At 47.6% G+C, this 24,444-nt stretch overlaps 1 protein-coding gene across 4 annotated transcripts in view; it reads left to right on the top strand.

Moving 5' to 3' along the window:
• SEMA5B (semaphorin 5B) overlaps positions 1-24,444 on the top strand; it is a 118,320-nt gene that overhangs the window by 74,379 nt on the left and 19,497 nt on the right. For 3 of the 4 annotated variants that reach the window (XM_040484703.1, XM_040484704.1, XM_040484702.1), the window contains exons 2-4: positions 4,504-4,704; positions 9,865-9,964; positions 14,686-14,731. In XM_040484703.1, the coding sequence (XP_040340637.1) occupies positions 4,551-4,704; positions 9,865-9,964; positions 14,686-14,731 (300 nt within the window). In that variant the 5' untranslated portion in view covers positions 4,504-4,550. Of the gene's footprint in view, positions 1-4,503; positions 4,705-9,864; positions 9,965-14,685; positions 14,732-23,691; positions 23,787-24,444 lie in introns of those variants that run through there. The other variant, XM_040484705.1, reaches the window with a different exon arrangement.

Raw genomic sequence — 24,444 nt, 5'->3', positions numbered from 1 at the left:
AGGTGATGGCAAAATAGGCCTGTGCGTGTGCCCCCGTGGGATCCCCGAAGTCAGCCCCTTGGCCCATACTTGCATCCCTAAGGACTGGAATGCTCATCTGAATAAAGGCTGTTCCTATCTCCTCCCTGCTTAGCCTTCAGTCTGTCTCTCTCTGGGGGCTTTCTGGTCGGTGTGCTGTGTACATGTCCATCCACTGCTCTGGCTCTCTATTCCTTTCCCCTCCCTCACCTGAGTGGAGCAGATCTGGATCTAGGTCCTGCCCCCAGTCCTTCCCCACCCCCATCCACATGCTGTGTTCCCTTCCCTTCCCTTCTCCTTAAAGAGCAGGCATGCTGTGCTGGGGCCCAGGTGGACCAGGTGATGGTAATCTAGTAATTATTGATTCCGGAGGGACTTGGAGGACATATTTACATAAAAACCATAATGCGAGTGGAGCTTCTGCTGTGGAAATTAGGTACTTTAAGGCCTGGCTCCTGGGGGAGGCAGGGGCCAGGGGAGGCTTGGGAATAATGAGGGGAGGGTGGCTGTCACACCGCCTCAGATGAAGGGCTGATGGCCGATGGAGGAAAAGCCCCAGCTAAGGTCTAAAAAGATGATATTTGCATAGGCATCAAATATCACCAATGAGATGTTATATCAGTCAGGGTCCCCCCCCCCCCGAAACAGATGGCACACTCAAACTGGGAAATGGGAGGGCAGTTTAATAAAGGAACTATTTACGAAGGTGTGGGAAGGGGTTTGGGAGCCATATGGGACTGCTCACTGGGCTCTACCCTGCCGCCGATAATGAGGGGCTGGCACCACCCCAGGCAAAGAGAGGAGGGGGGAGCTTAACTCTGACCTTCTGTGGGGGGATGCGGCTGCTCACCCAGCTGCCTCCTCTCTCTCCCATTCCTCCCATCTTCCGCCAGTGTCCCCACTGGCCAAACAGAGGGAAGGAGTCCCCTGTTGCAGCCCAGGCACTGAGCACGGAGGAGGGGCAGAGTAGAGGGACAAATAGAAAGCATCCAGCACAAGTGTCAAAGGGCAAGAGGAAATTCCATAGCAGTGCCAGCCCCATGCAGCAGGAAAGACCCAGTTTAGCTCTCAGGAATAATGCCACGTGAGCGGCCACGTGAAAGTCACTCCAGGGAGGATGTCTGGGCCAAAGCTCCCTCCCAGAGGGTTTCCACTAGCAGGGGTGTCCAACCTCTCCCGGGGAGGGACAGAGAATTCCACATTTGAGCCTGAGGCTGAGGGGACCAAGAGGTGCTCCAGAGACTAAGGCCCCCTGGGATGCAGGATGAGGCCAGGTAAGGGAGAAGGAAGCACTTCCAGGTGCACCGTCCGCATAGTCACTGGGGTATTTCCTCAAAGCCTCTCAGCAACACGATGACAGGAGTTACCCCATCTCACACAGGTGTGAGGAAACAGACAAGAAGAAGTCATCCTACTCTCATTTTCCAGACCTAGAGTAAGGTAGTGGTGGTAGGAAAGGAAGAGAGGAGGGGTTAGGAGCAAAGGGTGTTCAAGAGGAATGGAACCCTAGGGGCCCCTAGTCCCTGCAGAGGTTTGTCACAGTCATCTTTGGAATCACTCACCTGCTGGTCCCAGGACCCCACCTCCAGTGGAAGGGGTTCTGATTTGTCCCCACCTCCAGCAGGGAATCCCTGATCTAGTCCAACCTTTTATTTCACAGATGACGACTGTCACCAAGGAGGTCTATCGGTGGGTTAGGGACCTGTGAGGGATGTGATGTCAACAAGGCTTGGTGGGTGACACGTTGGATGGGCCAGGAAAGGAGGGAGGTGGGAGCTGATTCAGAGTGTCTGAGTCAAGCTCCAGAGGAAGTGTTGTGCTGCCCCATATTAGGAGTTTTAGGGAACCGAAACTAGTCTGGGTTTGTGAGTTCGAGCCCCAAATCTGACTCTGAGCTGACAGCGCAAAGCCTACTTGGGATTTTCTGGCTCCCTCTCTCTCTGCCCCTCTCCTACTCTCTTCCCCACTCCCCACCTCAAAATAAATAAACTTAAAAAAAAATAAAAAGTTTTTGAGGTTTTTATTGAATGGGTGATATTAAACATTTAATAGTCAAAAGTGAAAATAATATAAAAAGGTGTATATATTGGGACACCTGGGTGGCTCAGTCAATTAAGCGTCCGACTTTGGCTCAGGTCATGATCTGATGGTCTGTGAGTTTGAGCCCTGCATCGAGCTCTGTGCTGACCTCTCAGAGCTTGGAGCCTGCTTTGGATTCTGTGTCTCCTGCTCTCTCTCCCTCTCTCTCTCTCTCTCTCTCTCTCCCCTCATCCCCCACTAGTGCTCTGTCTCTCAAACATAAATAAATGTAAAAAAAATTTTTAAGGTATATATTAAGGAGCATCTGTCATGATTTTGCTATTTATAGGTAGCCTGATTTAAAATTAGTTTGGGTTTATTTTTCCAGTGTCTGTTAATGCTCATACCAGCAATTATAAATATGTATTCTCATTTCCACCTTCTTTTTTACACAAAAGGTATCAAGCTAATACCCTGTTCTGCATCGGGTTTTTTCCAGTCACTATACCTGGAGATTTCTCCATATCGAAATCTAGGGAAAAATCCCCATTCTTTTCGAGAGCTGTGTAGTATTCCGTTACACAAATACACCCTCGCGTATTCAAGCAGTCTCCAGTTGCTAGGTGTTTGGTTGTTTCCTGTCTTCTGTGACTTCAAAGAATGCCCCCAAGGAGTAATTTTGTGCATAAATCACCTGGCACATGTACAGGTGCCTGTTTAGTCTATTTTTGCTTCTCAACTATCTCTGGTGAAGGAGCAGGTTTTACATTTCAATTTACAATCTGTCGCAGATGGATACTTACATAAAATTCAATAAAAGTGAATTACTGGAGAAGTGAATTGACAAAAAAACTATGAAAAATACAAGCCTCCAAATTTTATTAGATCCAATAGACATAAAAATTACTCTGTCACATTACTATAAAGATTTTTAAACACTCTCAAGTTTCTGCATTTATCTTACCACAAAGTTGTCACAGTTTGTGGATTTGACACTGATCTGCGGACCGCACTTTGAGTAGCACTGGTTAAGACTCCCAGAAATTAGATCAAAAGGTACATGCCTCTGTCGTTTTGCCAGATTCCTCTCCATAGGGCTTGTACCATTGTTGCACAATGGTATATGAGAGTGCCCCCTTCCCCACAGCCTCGCCGAGAGTGTCATCTGTCTTGGAATTTTGCTAAACTCATAGGTGAACAGTAGTAGCTCAGTCTAGGTTTTAATCTGCATTGTTCTTATTGTGAGTGAAAATAGCGTCTTAATTAATTATTTATTTATTTACAGAGAGAGAGAGAGAGAACGCATGCACACATGCACAAGCAGTGGAGGGGCAGAGAGAGGGGGACAGAGAGAATCTTAAGCAGGCTCCATCCACACCGAACTGGCTGCAGGGCTAGATCTCATGACTCTGAGATCATGACCTGAGCTAAAATCAAGAGTCAGATGCTTGAGGCACCTGGGTGGCTCAGTGCCTTGAGTGTCTGACTTCAACTCAGGTCATGATCTCGTGGTTTGTGGGTTCGAGCCCCTCGTTGGGCTCTGTGTTGGCAGCTCAGAGCCTGGAGCCTGCCTCGGATTCTGTGTCTCCTTCTCTCTGCCTCTCCCCCACTCACACTGTGTCTCTCTCTCTCAAAAATAAATAAATGTTACAAAAAAAAAAAAGAGTCGGATACATAACAACTGAGCCACCCAGGTGCTCCAGTGTCTTTCATATCTTTAAGCCCTATTTGTACATATATTCTTTGCCTATTTTGTACTGTATTATTGACCTTTTTCCTCTTGATTCCCAGGAATTATTTATACATTAGGAATATTAGCCCCTTGTCTGTGATATGTAATGCAAATATTTTTTTCCAGTTTGTCATTTGCCTTTTGATTTTGTTTGGTGTTTGCTCGGGGTGGGGGGGCATGCAGAAGTTTGAAGTTTTATGTAGTTAAATATGTCAATCTTTTCTTTAATAGCTTCTGGATTTTGAGTCCCGGTTCTTTATTCCAAAATTATAAAGAATTCTGCCCGCATTTTCCTCTAGTATTTTTATGGTTTTATTCTTAACACCTAAATCTTTTATCCAGTTGGAATTTTTCCTAGTACAAGGTGTAGGTTATGGATCCAAATTTATCTTTTTACAAATGGCTACCCACGTGTCCTAGCTCCACTTATTAAGCTCCCTAGATACCACCTTTATCATTAAAACTAATTTTACACCATTTGGGATCATAATAGAAAAAGCTCTATAATTTGTCAGTTTTATCCAGAATACCATTGCAAGGGAAATTAGCTCTCCAGATATGATCTATAACTCTGTGTTACTAGAGCAGACTAAACTATAAGTAACATAGGTAAAATGTAAATGTATTTAAACAAGCAAACACAGCCCGTGGGCCTGCCAACAACCATGGAGGAAACTGGGAGAAGTGGGCCTTGCTGAGGGAGCTCATGATGAGAGTCAATGTTTGTATTGCAGACCTTACCTGCCTGCCTCCGGAGCTAGGACTGCAGAGGGGCCCAACGATGGTGTTCCTGGGACCCCTGGCTGTCACCCTGTTGCCGCCCAGCCTCACACTGCTGGTGTTCCACCTGTCCAGCTCCCAGGATGTCGTCACTGAACCTAGCAGTGAGCAGCAGCTGTGCACCCTGAGGGAACACCCCACTGTGGCCTTTGCAGGTGAGAGCCACTTCCCACTCAGTCCTTTTTGCAATGGCTGTGCCTTGAAGGACTTAGGTCTGAACTCAGCAGGGTCTCTTTGATGTTGGAAGTCCTGGGATGTTCCCCTAGGGATAAATGTTAGAAGGATGAGTAGCCCTGGGCTGGAGGGGTCTGATTTTGGTCTCCAATTTATTTAAGCCTTCCATCCATGTTTACCTGGAGGAGGAGGGTGCCTTGCTCTGGCATTCCTGCTAGGAGGAGGGGTTGCGGGTACTTTGGGTAGAGTGGACAGGGGTTCATTGGCCATCTCAGCTCTAGCTCTTCTGGAAGCATGAGTATTTCTTAGCTTCGTTGGGGGGCCAGAATGAAGATGACTCACTCCTTAGGAGGTGCCTGGAGATCTCTGGAAGGCTTCCTTCTGCTCTAAGACAGTTGCAGATGCCTGTCTTCAGGGCCCTGGGAACCCACAGGGAAACGGGTCCTTGGTGACTGATAACTCCGTCTGTCTGTCAAGGGAGGGCATGAGAGTGTCCTGTTAAAGTGTTTCCCAAACTGGGATTTGTGACTCACTGGGCGTATTCTGAGAGGCCTATAAATTCTCAATAAGGGTTTCTAAAATTAATACATACAGTCGATGATAATCAAAAACCAAAACAAAACATAAATACCAGAACATGCGGGATGTTCTCCCATGACCTGTTGGCCAGTTTGGGGCTCCCTGGTGGTGCCACATCAGCACTTCCGAATCCGTCACCTGCATGGCAGCTCACACTGGAATCTGCGGATGTAGCTTCAGAGGTCCCCAGGTTCTTAAGTCTGATAGACACCTGCCCTATTTCCTCATCACAAGTACCCTGGCAAGGAGGCAAGGCAAGGACTGTCACCTCCCTTTACAAATGGGAGGGCTGAGGTGTAGAGAGTGGGAGAGACTTGTCAGAGGCAGGCCTTCACGTTGGGCACCCAATGCTCTTTCTACTCCCCGTGGCAGAGCGATCGGGGCTCCACCTTCTAGGTGCCACGGGCAGGAGGGTGAGGAGCCGTCCTCAGGATTCCACACAGCTAATCGAGAGGGCAGAGATGGAAACCAGAGCAGAAAAACAAATGCCCGAGTGCGAGGCTGGCATGGGATTTGGGGGATAGGAGGGGTGGTATGGATAGGTGTTGGGGTTAGCAAGGTGGGGAGGCTGGGGCGGCTGGGAAGTGTGGGATTCCCAGCTGTGGGCTGGCTCCTGCCTCCGGGAGGAGAATTTGCAGCTGTCTTCTCAGTGCTGTCTTGTTTGAGCTGGGATCCAAGGCTTTGAAGGCTTAAGTGGATTAAAGTAAATTAGCAATGTCCTTAAGCCTACAAAACACGCGTACACTCTCAGACTTCTGATGGCTCCCAGCGTGCTGGTGGCTGTCACTGAAGGGAAGGACCAAGTGCGGGACAGAAGGAGCGAGACTCTCAGGGCTATCCTCATCTTGGATGCCCCATGGCAACTCCTAATGAACCATTTCCTCTGAGGGGCTTTGCTGTTGGCCTGGTGGATTCTTGGGGCAGGTACAATGGAAGGAGAGCAAGAGAATTTCTGTCCCCCAGCCAGGCTGGTCTGTACTGGAGCAAACTAGATAGGGGGGTAGGGGTAATGGAGAGGTGGAAGATGTGTTCCTTGAATGCCTGGCTTCATTCCCACCATTTTTTATCTTAAGGTGTATATTACTTGAATGAAATAACCTCCTTCCCCACCCTCTTTCAGAATGGAGGGATGAGGCTCAGATTGTCATGGAGTAACTAAGGAATCCCCTTAGCCCCAGCAAGCAGAGATGTCCATCATCCTAGACTGACAGCCCTAGAGTGTGGCATCATCTCTACTTTTCCTCCCCAGCCCTCCTGGCCTCCCCTCCACCCACCTGGGTCTCCGTTCTGACAACTTTGGATTTTCCTATCCATTCACCAAATTGTTATTGGGCCCTACTTGAACCAAGGACAGGGCTAGATGCTGTGGGACTTCAGAGGTAAGAGTTTCCTCTGGGTACTCGAGTATCTCTTGTTGTTCCTTAAAGATCACTCCCTTTGGTCTGCCAGTGCAGTTTGGTCCTGCACTAGAACTGGTCCTCTTGTCTCCCCACACCCTTTAGTACTGGTGAGCACACACCAGGGACTCAATTCATGTTGGGAACTGTGTTCTGGGTGATGCTGCCGTTCCAGAGAGGTTGCCATATAACCCAGCCCAGTGCCAACCGCCTGCTTCCAGGATCCCCTCAGATGTTACATTTTATTTCTGACTGATCAGTAGGCTTCCAACTCTGTAGCTGTGAGTTGCCTTCTCCCCTGACACCTGGCTGATCTGTGAATAACCCCTAAATACCCTAGAGGACCTGCCAGTTGCAGAGTCTGGCAGGCGTTTTTCCATCTTGTAAGGTTAAATTTTCTCCTTCTTTTAAGGGGGGCCCACCTGTGTCTCTCTTTGGCCCGCACGTTATTCCTTCTGCCACGGCATGGAATTTCTAGGAGGCAGGGAGAAGCCAGGATGGAGTTAACACTGACAGTGGTTAATCCACAAACTGGGTAATTGAATTGACTATAATTAAAATCACAGGCGCGTCATGGAGAATGTCATTTTTCTCTTAAAGTCGCCGTCCAAAGCCTTCCCTGCACACGGAGCTCAGAACGTGCTTGGTGTTTTAAAGACAGGTTTCCCTCTGGTCCTGTTTGCCTGTTTAATAAGAGGAAGCTGGCTCCTTTCCCAAGACAGCTCCCCCAGGACCAGCGTGCTGCACCCGCCTGCCTCTCTCCCCCCTCGCCCCTTTCCCCTTGCCCTTGTCAGTTACAAGAAACTGGAAGCGGCCGTCACCCTCCACTCCTTCCTCTGCCCCTGCCTCCCATTGTCTTCACATCTCCTACCCTGTTTCGTCTTCCTTTCCCTTCCCTGCCCCAGGGAAGGGCCTGAGTGAAGACTGAGCTGAGAAGTCCCCACATGGAGTTTCTCCTGGTTTGCTGCACACCAGTCATGCCACCCCTTCCCCTGTTCAGCTGCCCACATCTGGAAGACCCCTGTCGGAGGGGACAAAAGGAACTAAAGGGTGACCCAGTTGCTACCGTTGGGGAGCACTCATCTGATGGTGACAGGCAAGCCCTCCATATCTTCCCCAACCCCACCACAGAAAACAGGCTTGAGCACATTCAGAGTGACAAAAAAATACACTGTGAACAGAATAGACAAGGTAGAGAGAATATGGAGCAAAATAAAATCAGGGTGGAGAGATTGTGATCCAGGAAGTCTTCCTGGAGGAGAGTCCTTGGCTTAGTCTATAAAGTAGTATACTATTCTACCAGGATTTCTGAGTGTGGCCCTGAGGTCAACTAAAAATCCAGCTTACCCGACTCCTGATCCACTTCTTATACCGATATTGCCCAAATGCCATTGCAACTTCATGGTGATTCTTGCTAACCTATAGTCCCCTGCTGAGGACAGAGGCAGACCCAAGGGGTTTGTTACATTTTGCTGTAGAATTTCTTTCTTCTTCTTTTTTTTAATCATGCATATCACAGTTTTCTGAAAAACATCCAACTCACAAAACCTCAAGTTCTCCAGGGAGCGATTAAGTGTTTGCTTGTCGTGCAGAAATGAAGGGCTGCTTTTACTCTGTAGTGGAGGGATAATGAGCAATGATTTATTTCCCCTGGATTACACACACACACACACACACACACACACACACATGCACGCACGCACTTCTTTGGGCCTTCTGTGAGCCAGTTGCTAATAGACTGTGGGGAGAAAGCACCGGACCTCACATTCCCCCCTCATCTTTTTCTCCATTGGCATGAAAGTTCTCTGCCCCGTGGTTCTCTGGCTCTCTCGTTATTGGTCAGTTCCCTCCCATCTATGAGGCAGAGGCTGAGGAGTGCTATTAAGGGGTTCTGGACCAGGACGGGAGAAGTGGGTCTCCAGTGGAAGGGAAAGAGGGAAAGTCAGCGTACCCTGACGTACCATCCCCAGGCGTACCTTCCACAGACCACTGCCCCATCCATCCAGAGGGCTGTGAGATCTCCTCTCTGCCCACCAATCTCCATGGAAGACTTTGGCCTCGGCTGGGAAGCTCCTTCGTTGGAGACAGGGATAGACAGGGATAAACCCACCTTCTGTTTCCCACCTCCACGGAAGCTTGTTTGAAAACTTGGTTCTTCTTGTACAGATGGGAATTGTGGATTGATCCTGCATTTACTCAATTCCTTCCAGGTGCTGGACACAGCCTAGAGATCTAAGAAGCAAGGGCTTCCCTACCCCCCAGGGAAAACAATGGGGATATACACCCAGCAATATGGGGGCTTTGATGGCAGTAAAGTAGAGGCCTCACCCAGGCTTTCAGGAGTCAGGGAAGGCTTCTTGGAGGAGGTAGGGTGGGGATGGGGCTGAACAGGAACTGTTCCACTGAGGGAGAACAGAAAGGCAAAGTTTGCAGGCTCTGGTGGGATAGATCTGCACAGTGTTCTAGTTTAGTATGGCTGGAGCAGTAGTTTGAGGGGAAATGTAAAATATGAAGTATGATTCTTTCTGTGGCACTAAATAATTAATGTGCTAGGCATCCAAACTGGGAAGACAGTGCAGAGCCCAAAGGCCTTCATAAGAGTTGAGACTTTTTCTGGGGTCAACTGGGAGCTATTAAAGGGTTCTAAGCTGCAGAGCGACAAAACCAGATTTGCATTTTAGAAAGATCGCTCTGGTTGCTATGTAGGAAATGGACCGACCAGAGGGGCAGGAGTGGAGGCCAGGTTAGATAGGATGCTTCTGGCACCAGGCCAGGCAAGAGATGATACTAGCTTGGATGGGGGCAGGGTACAGAGGGCAAAAGGGATGGATTTCTTGGAAGTGGGACAGATAAGATTTCTGAGTGTTTTTAAGTGCTGGTGAGGGTTTAGGGGAGGGAAGGATGATTACAGTTTTCCCTTTGGGCAGCTAGGGGTTAGGTGGAGCCCTTCTCTGAGATAGCGGACATAGCAGGAACAGTGGCGACATCCCCACCCCATCTCTCCCAGCTGGCTGCTCACAGAGGGGGCAAGTGGAACCCAGGTGTAGGGGGTGCCAAGACTGCTTCCGCCTCACCGCTCGCTGATGTTAGCCCTTTCATTGTGGGGTCCAGTGCTGGCACAGCTGGTCCAACAGTAACTGGAATGCCTGCTTCTCCCTCCACCAGATCTGAAGCCGTGGGTCTTCAACTTCACCTACCCTGGAGCCCGAGACTTCTCCCAGCTTGCTCTGGATCCCTCCAGGAACCAGCTCATCGTGGGAGCCAGGTAACGAGGTGCAGGAGGGTTGGTGCCACGAGGGGTAGTGTGCTTAGGACTGGATGGAGGGAATGTCATTTGGGATGAGCCCGCTATGGGCAGGCCCTCATCCTGGGCCCATGTTCCTCTCTGCCAGGCCCTCTCTGTATCTGAATGTCTGTCTCCCACAAGAGGAAGCATTAGTTGGAGCAAGGCGGGGAGGAGGGTGACCTCTAGACCCCCAGATTCCGTGGCTGGTAGTTTGCAAGAGCAGGAACATCTGCTGGCCACCTTCTACCCCGCGTCCCTACCCTGCTTCCTGGACTGCCCAGGCAAAGTCCTCCCTGAGAGCTCCATGCAGGGAAGGTGCCCAAGAGCCCCCTGCTGGCTGGCTGGCCGCCTGCACCTGGGATGCTGGACTCAGGCCATGGCCTTCCTGTATGAAGCACCTCACTTCCCTCCCTGTTGCCTAATCTTGTTTAGCCTCACTATTCTGGCTCTAGGGAGGGCTTGTGGAGACCTTACAAAATTGTAGACTCTTAGCTCTAGTAGAGAAGGGAGCTTAGAGATGGTTTACTCCAGTGGGTCTCAGAGAGTGATCCCTGGACCAGCGGTACCAACAGCACCAGGAACTTGTTAGAAATGTAAATTCTTGGCCCCACCCCAGGCCTGCTGAATCAGAAACCCTGGGGGTGGGGCCCAGCAATGAGTTTTAGCAAGCCCTCCAGGTGAGTCTGAGGACTCCTAGGTTTGAAAATCACTAGTCTAATCTAACTGCCTTCAATTTCAACATGAGGAGACAAGGGACAGGAGAGGGGAATTGACCTTCCCAAGATCCCATTGAACAAGACGACAACAGAGGATGGGGCTAGAACTCCTGTCTCCTTACCTCTGGGCTAGAGTTTTTTTCTGCCAGTCCCTTATCACCTTCGACTGCACTGGTGTTTTTCAGAAGCTCTCCACCCCAGATGTTCAGATTCAGCAGGTCTGAAGGTGGGGGAGGGTGGCCACTAGGTTGGGCAACCCCAGGCTATCCTGCGTGGCTTACCAACCTTGACCTTCAGGTTTTCCAGAGTGTACCCACCCCCTATTTACATTATGAAAAGGAAGCAAGCCAAGCAGAGCTCTGGACAAAGACCAGAGGAGCTGCACTGCTCTTAGGACACTGACCTCTGAACCATCTGTAAAGTCTGGCTTCCAGTCTTCTGTGTTGCCAACCTCTCAGGACTGTTGTGAAGCCAGGGCTGAAAGCATTTTTTTAATTAATTATTTTGCATCAGTGATATGAATGTGTCATGGTAAAACATTCAAAAAGTACAAAAGAATATACAGTGAAAGACACACACACACATACCTAACAGGACGCCTTCTTGGAGGCACATCCTGCGACGAGAATGTGTCCTCCCAGAGGTAATCTGTGCTTACGCAAATATACAAGGGTATGGGCTTTATTTTTCCCAGCAAATAAAATACCGTTAACCCTTGAACAACATGGGGGGTTAAGGGCACTGACCTCCCTCCCCTTCCGTGCAGTTGAAAATCTACCTATAACTTTTGGCTCCCCAAGCCTAACTACTCAAAGCCTACTGTTGGTTGGAAGCCTTACTGATAACATAAATGGTCGATGAACACATATTTTGTATATGTATGATATAATGTGTTCTTACAACAAAATAAGCTAGGGAAAAAAGTGTTATTAAGAGAATCATAAGAAAGAGCAAACACATTTACAGTACGGTATTGAAAAGAAATCTGTGTGTAGAACAAACTGGAGTTGTTCAAGGGTCAGCTGTAATGGTTTTACTTTTTATTTTCAGATAATTATGGATTTCCATGCAGTTGTAGGAAGTCAGTCCACATACCCTTCACCCAGCTTCCCCCGGTGGTGACATCTTGCATAATGACAGTGCATTGCAGTTAGGAAGCTGACATTGAGACCATCCTTCTCCCTTATTCAGGTCCTGCCAGTCTCACAGATGTACTTCTTTAAACCCAAAAGGATACCACTGATGCCTCTGCTCTGAACCTTGTGGACACATTTTGAAAACTGCCGGTCTTTCTGTGCCAGCCATGTGCCAGGCACTATTTTATGTACCATATATGTAGTAAAGCATCTAAAGCATATAGTAAATCAGGCATGTAATAAATCACCTAACCTTCACATGAACGCCGGGCAGAGGGGTTCTGTAATTATCCCTACTGTATGGATTAGGAAACTGAAGCTCAGAAGGGTTAAGCCGCCTGCCTGTGTTCTCGCTGCTGTTCCGGACCCACTCTGGGGCTTCCCCACACAACAGGCATGCCTTTTCCTGGCGTTTTGAGCCTGGCTGTGCCCTCAGAGACAGGGGACAGTCAGGTAGGACATGGTGCCTCACACCCCTCACAGCAAATGAAGTGGTTTCTCAGTTTCTTCTCCCCCGTTCTCTAGGGAGTCTCCCAGAGGAGCAGACTACGTTGCCGTGATAAACGATTTTTGATGGGATAAAAATTAATAAAGTGATGCAATGTTTCCCCTAATTTTTTAAAGCTGTGAGCAGATGCCTCTGTTACCTGAGCAGACAGCTGGGGCAGAGTCCGAGTCCATCTGTTCTCAGGCCAGGAGGGAGGGGGTGGGGAAGCTCTGCAGGGCAGGGGGCTGGGGAGGGACAGCAGAGGCCTGCAGCCAAGGTCAATGGCGAGGCCTGTCCGGCCCCAGAACGGCAAAGAAGCTAAGCAGCGGCTGGGCCTGGAGCCAGAGCTGGGGACAAGAAGCCTCCAGGCTGAAGTGTCTCCTTCAGGCCCCTGGATTCATTCAACAGGGACCCCTCCACCCCCCATCTCCTCCTGGCCCACTCCACAGCGTTTCCCTTGAATTCTCTTCTCAGTACAGCCGAGGTAGGCCAGAATGTTCTAAAGCAATTATTCCTAAAAACCTCAGGAACCAAAAGAGGAATGGCTAAAAGAAAATGTTAGAAGGAGAGAAAAAAAATTCTTAGGGAAAACCAAGACTTTACAGCTGTTTGATATTAATAAAGCCTTTTAACATGCACCACACCATCCCCTGTCTCCACAGTCCTGTGAAATGAGAAAGACGGCATTAGTTTCTCCATTTTACAGACACAGACACTGAGGCCCCCACAATGTCCCCAGAAAGTAGCCAAGCTGGGATTATCCCTGCCTCCGCTGCAGGGTCTACTCTGTGAGCCTGCAGCCACTTTTGTGTGGCGTGTTGACTGTGGCCCTGTCCCCCTCCAAGTCTGTGCATAGTGATAGTGGGCTTGTGGCTCCAGAGTCCAGGCAAAGCAATTTCCTCAGTGTCTGACGCTGTGAGTACTCGATGGGTGACTAACTGAGGTAGTAGTATCATTATCACTGCTATTTAAGGCCTTTTTAAAAATTACGACTATATTATTTTTAGAGCATTTCTAGGCTGACAGCAGACTTGATAAGAAGGTACACATGTTTCCCATGTGTCTCCTGCTCCCATAGCCTCCACCACAAGAGGGGTACATTTGTTGTCGTTGAAGAACTGCATTGACATATACATCATTATCACCCCACATCTATAGTTTATATTATGGTCTCTTAGTGTTGTACATTCTGGGAGTTCGGACAAAGGTATAATGACATGTATCCAGTGTTACAGCATCATACAGAGGAGGTTCACTGCCCTAAAAATCCTGTGCTCCACCTGTTCATCCTCCCTCCCCTCAACCACTGATCTCTTACTGTCTCCATAGTTTTGCCTTTCCCAAAATGTCATATAATTGGAATCATACAGTGTGTAGCCTTTTCAGATTGGCTTCTTTCACTTAGTATTATGCATCTAAGTTTCCTCCATGTCTTTTCATGACTTGATAGCTCATTTCCTTTTTGCTCTGAATAATATTCTATTATCTGGATACACCACAGTGTATTTATCCATTCACCTGCTGAAAGGCTTCTTGGTTGCTTCCAAGTTTGAGCAATTGTGAATAATGCTGCTATAAACATCCATGTGCAGGTTTTTGTGTGGACACGTTTCTTTATTTAAGGTTTTTGAGCAGGAGGCTAATGTGATGAAAACAGTATTTGAGGCAGATGAGGCTGGCAGCCCCATGTGGGCTGGGGGGGCGCAGGAGAGGAATCGTGGGGGCGCTGAGGGGGCCACTGGGGCAAAAGCGGATAGGGTGATCCAGGGAGGGGATCGTGGGAAGGTCAGATCCAGAGTCACCGCAGGCAGGGGCTGCGGGAGATGAGGAGGCAGACAGGACTCCGGGGGCCCCAGGCATGGTGTTAGGAGAGATGGCTGGTCTGTCTGAGGAGGGGAGTCAGACAGGAGTGGGTCTGGGTGGAAGGAAGGAGATGGTGTGTTTAGGCTCCTGCAGGAGCTCCATGAGGCATCACGTTTAACAGAAGTGGGCTCTCTGGCTGGGAGGAAGGTGGTGGGGCTGCTCCCTGGACCTGCCAGGACAGCCAGGGAGCAGGGACGGTGTGGGCTTCAGGAGTAGACAAGTCTGGGCGTGAATCCCAACTCCTTCACTTACTGTCTATGACTTGGCCAACCTGTTTCCTCATCTGTAAATGCAGTTTTCCCTCTCCACTCATGGAGTTTCTGTGAGGGTTAACAGAGCCAATGGAGATAAAACTCTCCCAGGGGGTTGACCCACCACAGGCCCTCTGCAGTCTGCACCCTGTCCTGGCACCTTATGAAGCTGGAGCCCGGAAGCTGCTTCCTGGGGACCTGCCTGCAGAACCAGCTTGATTTATGATTCTTGTCTCTGTTTTCACAGGAACTACCTCTTCAGACTCAGCCTTGCCAATGTTTCCCTCCTTCAGGTACATTTGCCTCCCTTCCCTTCCCTTTCTTTGTGATTTCCCCGGTATTTGGGAGCTGGGGCTGGGGTAGCACAGGGAGCAAGGTTCAGAATTCAGCCTCTATGGTTGAAAACAGGAGCCCCATGCTCTTTTCACTGGCGTGGACTCACGCCGGCTTCCAGGTCTAACAGCCGGGAAGGTATTTGGAAGTGAGGGTCACCCACATAAACATGGAGGCACACATGGGGCTCCTGCATTGTGCAGGGGAACTGCTGACAAGGGGAGAGAAGGAGCACCCAAGTGAGAATGACCAACTGGCCTTGTGTGCCTGAGACTGAGGGGTCTCGGGATGCAGGACTTTAGGTGCTAAATCTGGAAGAGGATTGGGCAAACTGGACTGGTTGGTCATTCTAAGTCTTACAGAAAGGACTGAGTTTTGGCCTCAAGAGAAAGGGTATCCCTGGTTCCTTTTTTAGCTTGGCCTGAGTGATCCCATTCTAACTCAGCGTTTTCACTGGACTGTGATTGATTTATTATCTGCTGCCAAGAAGGACTCCCCAAGCATAATTCCCTAAGTGCTCTAGGAGGCATTTTAATGGGACTCCTTGATCCAGAACATTTATCCCAGATTGAGAAACAGATGCCAAACCATCTCTGCAGAGGCGGAACTTTCTAGATGAAAGAAGTCCATCTTTTCCTCAATGAGGGGAAAGCCTCCGTTCTTGTGTCTAGGAGGCTTGAGTATTTGTTGTGCATCAGATCTGAGCTGGGGGAGGAGGGGTTGTAAGACAAGCAGAGTCTCTGATCTCTAGGGCTCACTGTATAGCCAAGAAAAGATGGTGAGTGATGCATCTAACCTAATTACAGAATGGTTAAAGGATGCAGTCAGGTGCTGGACGGTTTGGGGTACAGTTTCACTGCAAATGGCATTCGGGCAAGGGGACACCTCCTTGGTGAGCTGTTGTGACATTCTGGTCTGACCTTTTCTAGCTGCACCTGGGTGTATACCCCCATGGGCCATTGCAGCTGACTGCCAGAGGGGAGGTATAAGGGAGCAGAAAAGGTCTGACCGTCAGAAGGGAGGAACTAGGGCAAATAGAAAGGAAACACCATTCATTCATTTATGGCTCCATCTGTCCTTCAGTCCTTACCCTTACCAGCCAAGCTGCCATCCATTCATCCAACTACCCATCCAATTAACATTTATTGAGTACCTACAGAAGGCTGGGTCTGGTTGGAGGCATGGTACTAGGCATTTGAGATCCAAAGTTGAATAAGGCTTGGTCCCTGGCCTCAAGGAATAAGCAGATGAGATCACAAAGGATTCCCTGTCCTGGATGGGATTTCTGTGGCATGATCTTGGGGCCTGGGCTAGAGCAGCCTCAGTGACCTGCCAGCTTGGTCACAAGCAGCCCATCTAGAGCCTACTTACCAATTGACATCCACAGAAAATGAAACCAAGTTGCCAAGCGCAGCGGGTCAGGGCCTGGGGAAAGTGGGCGCAGAGGTGGTTCAAAGTGGGTGAGAGGAAGTGGACCCGGGCAGGGGTCCTACCCTGAGCTCAGGAAGTCGGCTTTTTGTTAGGTTCCCAAGGTCTGCAAGTGAAGATCTTCTAGGAGCAGTAAAGTGGTCCCAGAGAGAAAGAGAAACAGATGCCGTGCAAAGCATGCAGGGAGGGGTGAAGGCTAGGTTCAGTGGTGGCACTGGTGGCACCAGAGGCACTAGAAACCCATCAGGCTCAGCATGGTCTGCAAAGCCTTCTCGGAAAGCTGCCCTTGGCCTGGAGCTTGAAGGATGGGGATTTTCCAGGCAGCTCAGGAGGGGACACAGAGGTGTGAAATAGCATGGAGCACCGAGGGACCTGGTGGCAGGATCATTGGGTATGAGTGGGGAAAGGGTGGGAGATGAGGCCTGGGAAAAGAGAGAGACCACTTTGCACCTGGCCTGGTGCAGAGAATGGGTTAGTCAGGGGAGCCTGTTTGGAGGCCACTGCAATAGCTCAGGTGAGTGATGGGGAAAACTGAACTAAGGCAGGGGGTGGGGATGGAGAGAAGAGGAGGAAGATCTGCAGGTGATGGAAACACACAGGGTCACAACATCAAACAGCTCCAGGGCGCATCAGGCACACTGTCTTTTGCATGAAGGAGGAAGGGAAGTTAGCAGCTCTGGGGGGCTCGGCCAAAGGCTTGGCCCACGGTGGTGCCATCCAGGGCTCTGGCTTACAAAGCTGGGTAGCATAAATCAGGTTGGGAATGAAGCTAGCCTGGCTCTTGGCAGTAGTTCTGCCTTGGCTGCCCAGTAGAATCACCAGGAGAGATTTGAAAAACACTGATGCTTGGTCCCAACCTCAGAGATTCTGACGTGATCGGTCTGAGGTGCAGGTGGGCACTGGGAATTAAAAAAAAATTTTTTTTAAACGTTAATTTATTTTTGAGAGACAGAGAGAGACAGAGCATGAGCAAGGGAAGAGCAGAGAGAGAGGGAGACACAGAATCTGAAGCAGGCTCCAGGCTCTGAGCTGTCAGCAAAGAGCCTGATGTGGGACTTGAACTCACAAACTGTGAGGTCATGACCTGAGCTGAAATCGATGCTTAACCAACTGAGCCACCCAGGCGCCCCGGTACTGGGATTTTTTAAAGCCCCCAGGTGCTTACAGCACGCAGCCAAATTTAGGAACCGCTGCTTTGGATGTCAATGCCTTTTCTGTAGGTGCTGCCTGCCTGGTTTGGCTTCTGACAGTTGGCCCACAGTTCCTGGGTCCCATACCTTATCAGATGTTAGGGCTCTCTGGCTTGATGATGAGGCCTGACACTTGGTTCATCCCTCTCTGTGTTGAGCTGGCCTCTGCCGTGGGAAGATATCTTATGCTAACCCCATAACTCGCACTTGGAGCAACGGCTCAGCTGCAGGGGCTTCTCTGAAGGTTGCTGCCAACCAGCCACAGGTACACTAGGAATTGGTTTTACCACCTTCCCAAGATGTCTCTTTGGGGCCTGATCTCAGGAGTCTAGACTAGATTTTCCATGACAGAATAAGGAGAGGATTTCATGTCCACATCCCTACCATAGTGGACTACCTACCATCTGACCACAAAGGGGAAAGAAAGGGAGAGAAGTTAGAGTGGGCTGCCCAGCATTCCTGGGCAGACTGGAGGTGAACCCCCGGCTCAGGTCCCCTGGTCTGTCATCTGGCCTGGTGAGAAAGCCTTGACTTTTGACCACAGAAGCCTGGCCTCCGCAAGTGCCCTTCCATTGCCCTATTTGGGGCTTTGGGGTTCCTGCTCATAAGCTTTCAGTCCTCAGCATCTGCTATCACAATCGCTTACAGAAACCAAGTGCTAACCAAGAGCTGACCACCAGTGTCAGGAGGAGGTAGGACCCAGCCCTCCAAGCCAGCTTCCTCTACTGTCCATACTTCCTGGGGGTGCAAGGCGGTAACTCTAAGTTACAGCCAAATGATCCACTGACTCCAAGGAAGGATTTAACAATGCTTTATTGATAGCTTAAGTAATTAACATCCCTTAAAAAAATCTAAATACAAACAGTTTATGCAAACCAGTGTCCATTAAAAGGACTTCTAAGTGCCTAACCCCTATTAAACAGTTTATGTGAACTACTATTCCTTCAGGAAAATCTAAATACCCAGCCTCCTTCCCAATTCTCCAAGCACAAGAGGTGAGATACAGGTGGCAGCACAGAGGGCAGTGCATGAGAGCGTGCATACCTCTGTGTGTGTGTGTGTGTGTGTGTGTGTGTGTGTGTGTGTGTGTGTTTACTGCTGCTTGCGGTCAGGAAGGGGAAATAAAGTCAGCTCCTCTGTGATGGTTATTTATCAGTGTAACCTGAACTGGTTTGGAGAAAGAAAAGGTGGCGAGTGGTCAACAGTGTCAGGGGGTTGCTGTGTGATGAGCTATCCTGGATTTGGCAATTTTCTGGCCTTTGCCAGAGTAGTTCAGGGAATGATGTGTCTGGAGGCTTAATTGCAATGGATTCATGATCTTGGGCTGCTAGATGTCCTGGAAGTGCAGAAACACGGACTTTTTCTACATATACCCCATCAGGATACACATGGGGCTTTGTTGGGCCTTGGCATACAGTGAAGCTGATTCTGAGCTCTCTTCTAGTTATCTCTACATTCTCCAAGCTGGTCTGGCAGCTCTCAAGTTATTTGAAATCTAAACTCTCTGCTGAATGGTGGACCTAATGCTCAGAAAATGTTTTAATGATCAGCCATTGTCGCTGGTGTCCAAGGAAGTTGCTGGGTCTGCAAGGAGATTATCCAGGCCCTGGCCGTCTTGCCTGCTCTCTCCCGTAGCAGAAAACCATACAGTTACTCTGTTACTGGAGATTGCCATATTAGAATTTCTGGGACAGTCCTAGTTTAAAGCTTTATGCATGGCAGATTGATTGATCATACATGTATATCTCTACTCCTTCACAAAACCCCACTAAAAGGAGAGTGAGGAATTTTAAAAGGTATAGGTCCACAATGACAGAGAGAACAAAAGAGACATCAATGGAGAAGAGATTAAACATATTTTAGGGAGATGGAAAGTGGATGGATAGTCATAATTGACTAGGCAGAACAGAACAGAACAGTTTACAGAGGAAAATATGGCAGAGAAGCAAACTGATCCCAGCCCCCAGAAGGGCTTAGAAGTTGGGATGTTGGGTATTGTGGAATGTGAAGATGAGGTATAAGGTGGGGGGGGGGGGCAGTTGAAATTGTCTAAATTGAGAGATTGTAATCCAGGGATTCTATCCCATCCTACACAGCAATCCTTCCATCCATTTCACCCCCTCCCCAACAAAGAGAGACTAAGACCCTTACTCTAAAGAGCCAACTGGTGAGTCTCCAAATTTGGAGACTCCAAGAAAGCTGAAGGACACTAACGGGGTATGGTGCTAGAACAATGTTTCTCTTCTTTCTCTATGCAATTTATTTACTGAAGAAACCTGGTCATTTGTCCAATAGCGTTTTCCACAGTCCAGATTTTTCTGATTGCAATCCAAGTGGTACATCTTAACGTGTTCCACTATTGTCTGTATCATCTGTAAATTGATGCTAGATCTAAAGACTTTATTCAGTTTAGATTCCAGCAAGGTTACTTCATAAGTGTTTTATGTACTTTTTTTTAAGAGGTATGTTGTATATGATTTTCTCTGTGTTTTTTTTAAATGTTAGCAGCCATTGATGATTGTTTTCCAGATCCATTAATGTTGTGGGGGTTACACTGTATTAGTTGGACTTCTACAAAGAAAAACTTCTCATCTCCTATTTGGTTACCCAATGATAGAGTCGTATAGGAAAAGCAGGGTAAATGTTTGATACTCTTCCTTTATCTACCACCTTTCAAAGAATGAGCTGTTTTCCTAGTGTCTGTGATGATCAATTAATCTTATTCTTTTATTATTATTATTATTATTACAAACTCAGAATGGCTTTAAACACTATTGATGTGTCTCAGTCCATTGCACTTATCTTTCATGGCTATGCCATCTCTTCCAGGACAAAGCCTCTTCAGGTTGGTTCCTGGGTCCTTTGACATGATGGCCCTTTTGCCTTTGGTTGCATCCTTGCTATTTGGTGTGAAGAGATGCTCCAGGCTCACCTTGTACATTTCCTAACCTCAGACCCGGAGTCAGCCATTACTCTAAGATGCCGGTTCCTTTCAGTGGGAAATGGTTAGTTGATTTATTTTAAATACAAACAAATAGCCCCAAATCACTAGACATTTGAAAAAAAAGCCTATAAAGTGAAAGAGAAAGATCAAAACAAACAAGCAGAAGGAATGAAGAAAGGTGCAGGGACAATTAGAGAAATATAAGAAAACATCTTAAAAAGTAATTAGAAAAAACTCATTGAATCTTCTGATATATAAAAATATATTTTTAATATACTAAAAATGTGATTGGGGAAATAAAAATCGAATTGAAGAATATAAGATGAAGTTGAATAAAAATCTCCCTGAAATTAGAACAAGAAAAAAATAAGAAATCACGAACAGGAGAGAAATAACAGAATATTAGAGGATCAATGCACAACGGCCATCACTTGGTTGGATTCATAAGAGTTACAAAAAAGAGAACAGAGGAAAAGTTGAGGAAGAAATTAAGGATGAAATAACATAAGAAAATCTGCCAGCATGGAGGATGAGGCTTCACACTGAAAGGGCCGAGTGAGTTCCCAAAAAGGTCATGCACTAAGACACCTCAGTTGGAAAATTCAGGATATTGTAATGAAAGAGAAGATCCAAAAAGTTTCTAGAGCCTAAAGAAAAAGAAAAAACTAGAAAAGTTGGGGAATAAGAATTACATCAGACTTCTCAATCGCAACACTGGAATCTAGAAAACAGTGGGGGAATGAATGCCTTTAAAATTCTGAGTGAAAATTATTTTTAACCTAGAATTCTGTATCAAAGCTATCAATCAAGTATGGAGATAAAATGAATCAGACATGCAAAAATTTTTATCTTTTTAAAAAAAATTTTTAATGTTTATTTTGAGAGAGAGAGCGTGCACACTCCCATGCATGTGGGGGAGGGGCAGAGAGAGAGAGGGAGAGAGGGAATCCCAAGCAGACTCTGCACTGACAGTGCAGAGCCTATTGTGGGGCTCAATCTCATGAACCATGAGATCATGACCTGAGCCAATATCAAGAGTTTGATGTTTAACCCACTGAGCTACCCATGTGCCCCAATGAATTTTTAAAAATTGATCTATCATGTTCCTTTTCTTAGGAAGATAGTGGAGATGTGTTTTACCAAAATAAGCAAGTAAATCAAAAAATTGGGAGACATAGGATTCAGTGAAAAGGAGAGGAGAGAAGGTAAGTCCCAGGATAACAGCCAAGCAGGGAAGCCCCAGGAGCAACCAGTCCACATTGGGGCAGGAGGCTGGAGCCTAGGGGCAGAAGAAAGAGGATGGGACTGAATAGATGATCAGAACCATTTGTGTTTACATTTAATAAATGATATCGAGAAGGATTTGTAGCAGCTGTTGGACATTGACCAATAACTTGGTCATCATTCCTGGTATTCCGGTAACAGCACACATTAACATTTCAGGATCATATGAGGAGGGAATTTGAGTCCTGGTTTTTTTGGAAAACCTTCTGTGGATACCTTCTGGTAAGATCAAGAGAGTATCAGCATCCAAACTTGCAGAATGGGAACAATAGCTTGGAAGAAAACTCTGGAGACCAGAGTGGAATATTCTTTAAGAACTGTGGTATCACTGAAACCCTGGGTGGTTCAAAAAATGATACTCTAAAACAAGCAAACAAACAAAACAAATGAGCACTGACAATCAAAGAGAAAAGTGATTCAGAAGAGGTGAACTCTGAATTCAAAGAAGGTTTTGGAATAATTAATTTTGCTTACATTTTTCTTTGTTGTACTCATAAGATTGATAGGTGATAAAAATTGTAGGTCTCAGTAAGAGCATTTTGAATAAGTTTACATTAAAAATTTAAGCAATAAAGGATTTGATTGGCAGCATATTTTCTTTCTTGGTGTTTCATATTACAATCAATGGTGTCTTACATTCAGTGAAATCCAGGGTACTGACTGGTAGTAGTGAACAATTTTTATATATTCAGAATAATGTAAATACTGATGATTTTAATTTAAAATTAAATAATTATATTAATATATTAAATTAGTTTAATATTACATAATTATAGTGGGAGGATGAGGAGAAGGGAAATGTATGTGTGCTTTAACGTGGGGGGAGAATGGGATGGGTGAGTGGGAAAAATCTTCACCCCCATTAACAGGAAGCAAGAAGAAAAAGTCTGAGTTTGATACATATTTTCAAGAAATTGGATTAAAAGACACACACACAGAGAAGCAGCTAAAAGCATTGAAAGAAGTTGTCCTTAGGAAATGGGATTGGGGCGGAGGAGGAGTGAGTTGTTGGGGTTTTTTTTAAATAATTTTTTCATATCCTCTAACTTTTTCAACTCTGTGCATCATTACTCTTTTTTTTATCATTACTTTGATATAAATAATTTTTTAAATAAAATAAAAATTTTAAAAATGACTCAAACAAGCCTGTTCTGTGCTGTTATCATTATAAATATACATATTCTTTACAGGCCATATGTTCTAACTTTGGGTTTGAGAAATCTATTCACTGTGAGAAGCTGCAGGATGTAACGGAGAGAGCTCAGCTCTGGTGTCAGCTATCCGGGTTTGCATCTTGGGTCTGCTGCTTACTAGCTTTGTGACCTTGGGCAAGTTGCTCAACTTCTCTGAACTTTATTTTCCTCACCTCCTCACCTGTAAAATGAGCAGAAGTCTAAATGTTTTAGTGGCTGCAGTGAAGATCCAAGAGAGATGTGTCAGTCCCTGGCACAGAGCCTGTCCGGGTGTCTGCTTTTCATTTGTACATTTGTACATTTGTACAACTGCCCCACCCACCCACCCAATGGAAATCTCACCCCCTTATGAGCAAGGCCCCTTTGCCCACCACCAGCACCCCCCCACACCCCAACAGCTATCCACTGTCCAGAGTCTTAAGCCTGGACATCTACAGTGTCTATGGGTCACTGCTCTTTTCTGGCCCCAAAGGCCCTGAAGTTGCTTGTTTATGTCCCTCTTCTCACATCAGGCTCAGCCAGGGAGCTGATGGGGTCCGGAGGGTGACAATGGCTCCATTGTTCCTGTCCAGATAAACCTCATGGCTCTGTGGCCAGATGCCAGGGTCATGGGCCCTCCTTCAAGGTCTGGGAGCAGAGGCCTGCCTGAGCTCCAGGCCCGGCATGGCAGGCTGAGCCCAGCCTGCTCAAAGATCTGATGGAGGCATGACCAACTTGCCCCCCGGCTCCTGAATCCAGGGTCTGCTGGAGCCAGCCCTCCCTCTGCCCCACAAAGCAGCCATCTCAGAGCTGTGGGTGGATTGCAGCCTGCTGCTCCCTCTTCAGGCAACCCCCCTCCACACCCCAACCCTGGAGCTCTGCAGGCAGGGACTTCACGGCTAGAAGAAGCTCTGTGAGAAATGAAAAGCAGATGGGGTTTTTTCCCCCCTGTTTGGATGGAAGACCTGCTTGCTCAAGGCTCCCTCTCCTAGGACAGGTAGGCAGTTCATGTTTATACATGTGACCCAGAAATATATAATGAGCCACACACCAGGGCTGTTGACATTGCCTGGACCTGGAGGGTAGCAATCTTCCCTCCAGATGCTCTTCAGAGGCTGGGAGGGATGTCTCAGAGTGGAGACAGAATAGGTGAAGGGGCAGAGGGGTTCCCAGGTGGGGAATAGCCCTCTCCTAATGCCATGGACACTTGGAAACATGAGGCCCTGAGTGAAAACTCTGTCCCCTAGCACCCCATGGTGCATCCCATAATAGAGCACGAGTGATACTACAAGGGAAACAAGAAGGGAAGCAGACAGCACAGAACCTGGAAGAGAGGTAGCAATTAAGAAATAGGGATCCCGGGGCGCCTGGGTGGTGCAGTCGGTTAAGCGTCCGGCTTCAGCCAGGTCACGATCTCGCGGTCCGTGAGTTCGAGCCCCGCGTCGGGCTCTGGGCTGATGGCTCAGAGCCTGGAGCCTGTTTCCGATTCTGTGTCTCCCTCTCTCTCTGCCCCTCGCCCGTTCATGCTCTGTCTCTCTCTGTCCCAAAAATAAAATAAACGTTGAAAAAAAAAATTAAAAAAAAAAAAAGAAAAAAAGAAATAGGGATCCCAGGGTCACCTGGGTGGCTCAGTTGGTTAAGCGTCCAACTTCGGC

This window comes from Herpailurus yagouaroundi, unplaced genomic scaffold, assembly GCF_014898765.1.
Source record: "Herpailurus yagouaroundi ecotype Mexico unplaced genomic scaffold, PumYag 162, whole genome shotgun sequence".
NCBI lineage: Eukaryota > Metazoa > Chordata > Mammalia > Carnivora > Felidae > Herpailurus > Herpailurus yagouaroundi.
This window is presented reverse-complemented; position numbering and strand designations above follow the sequence as displayed.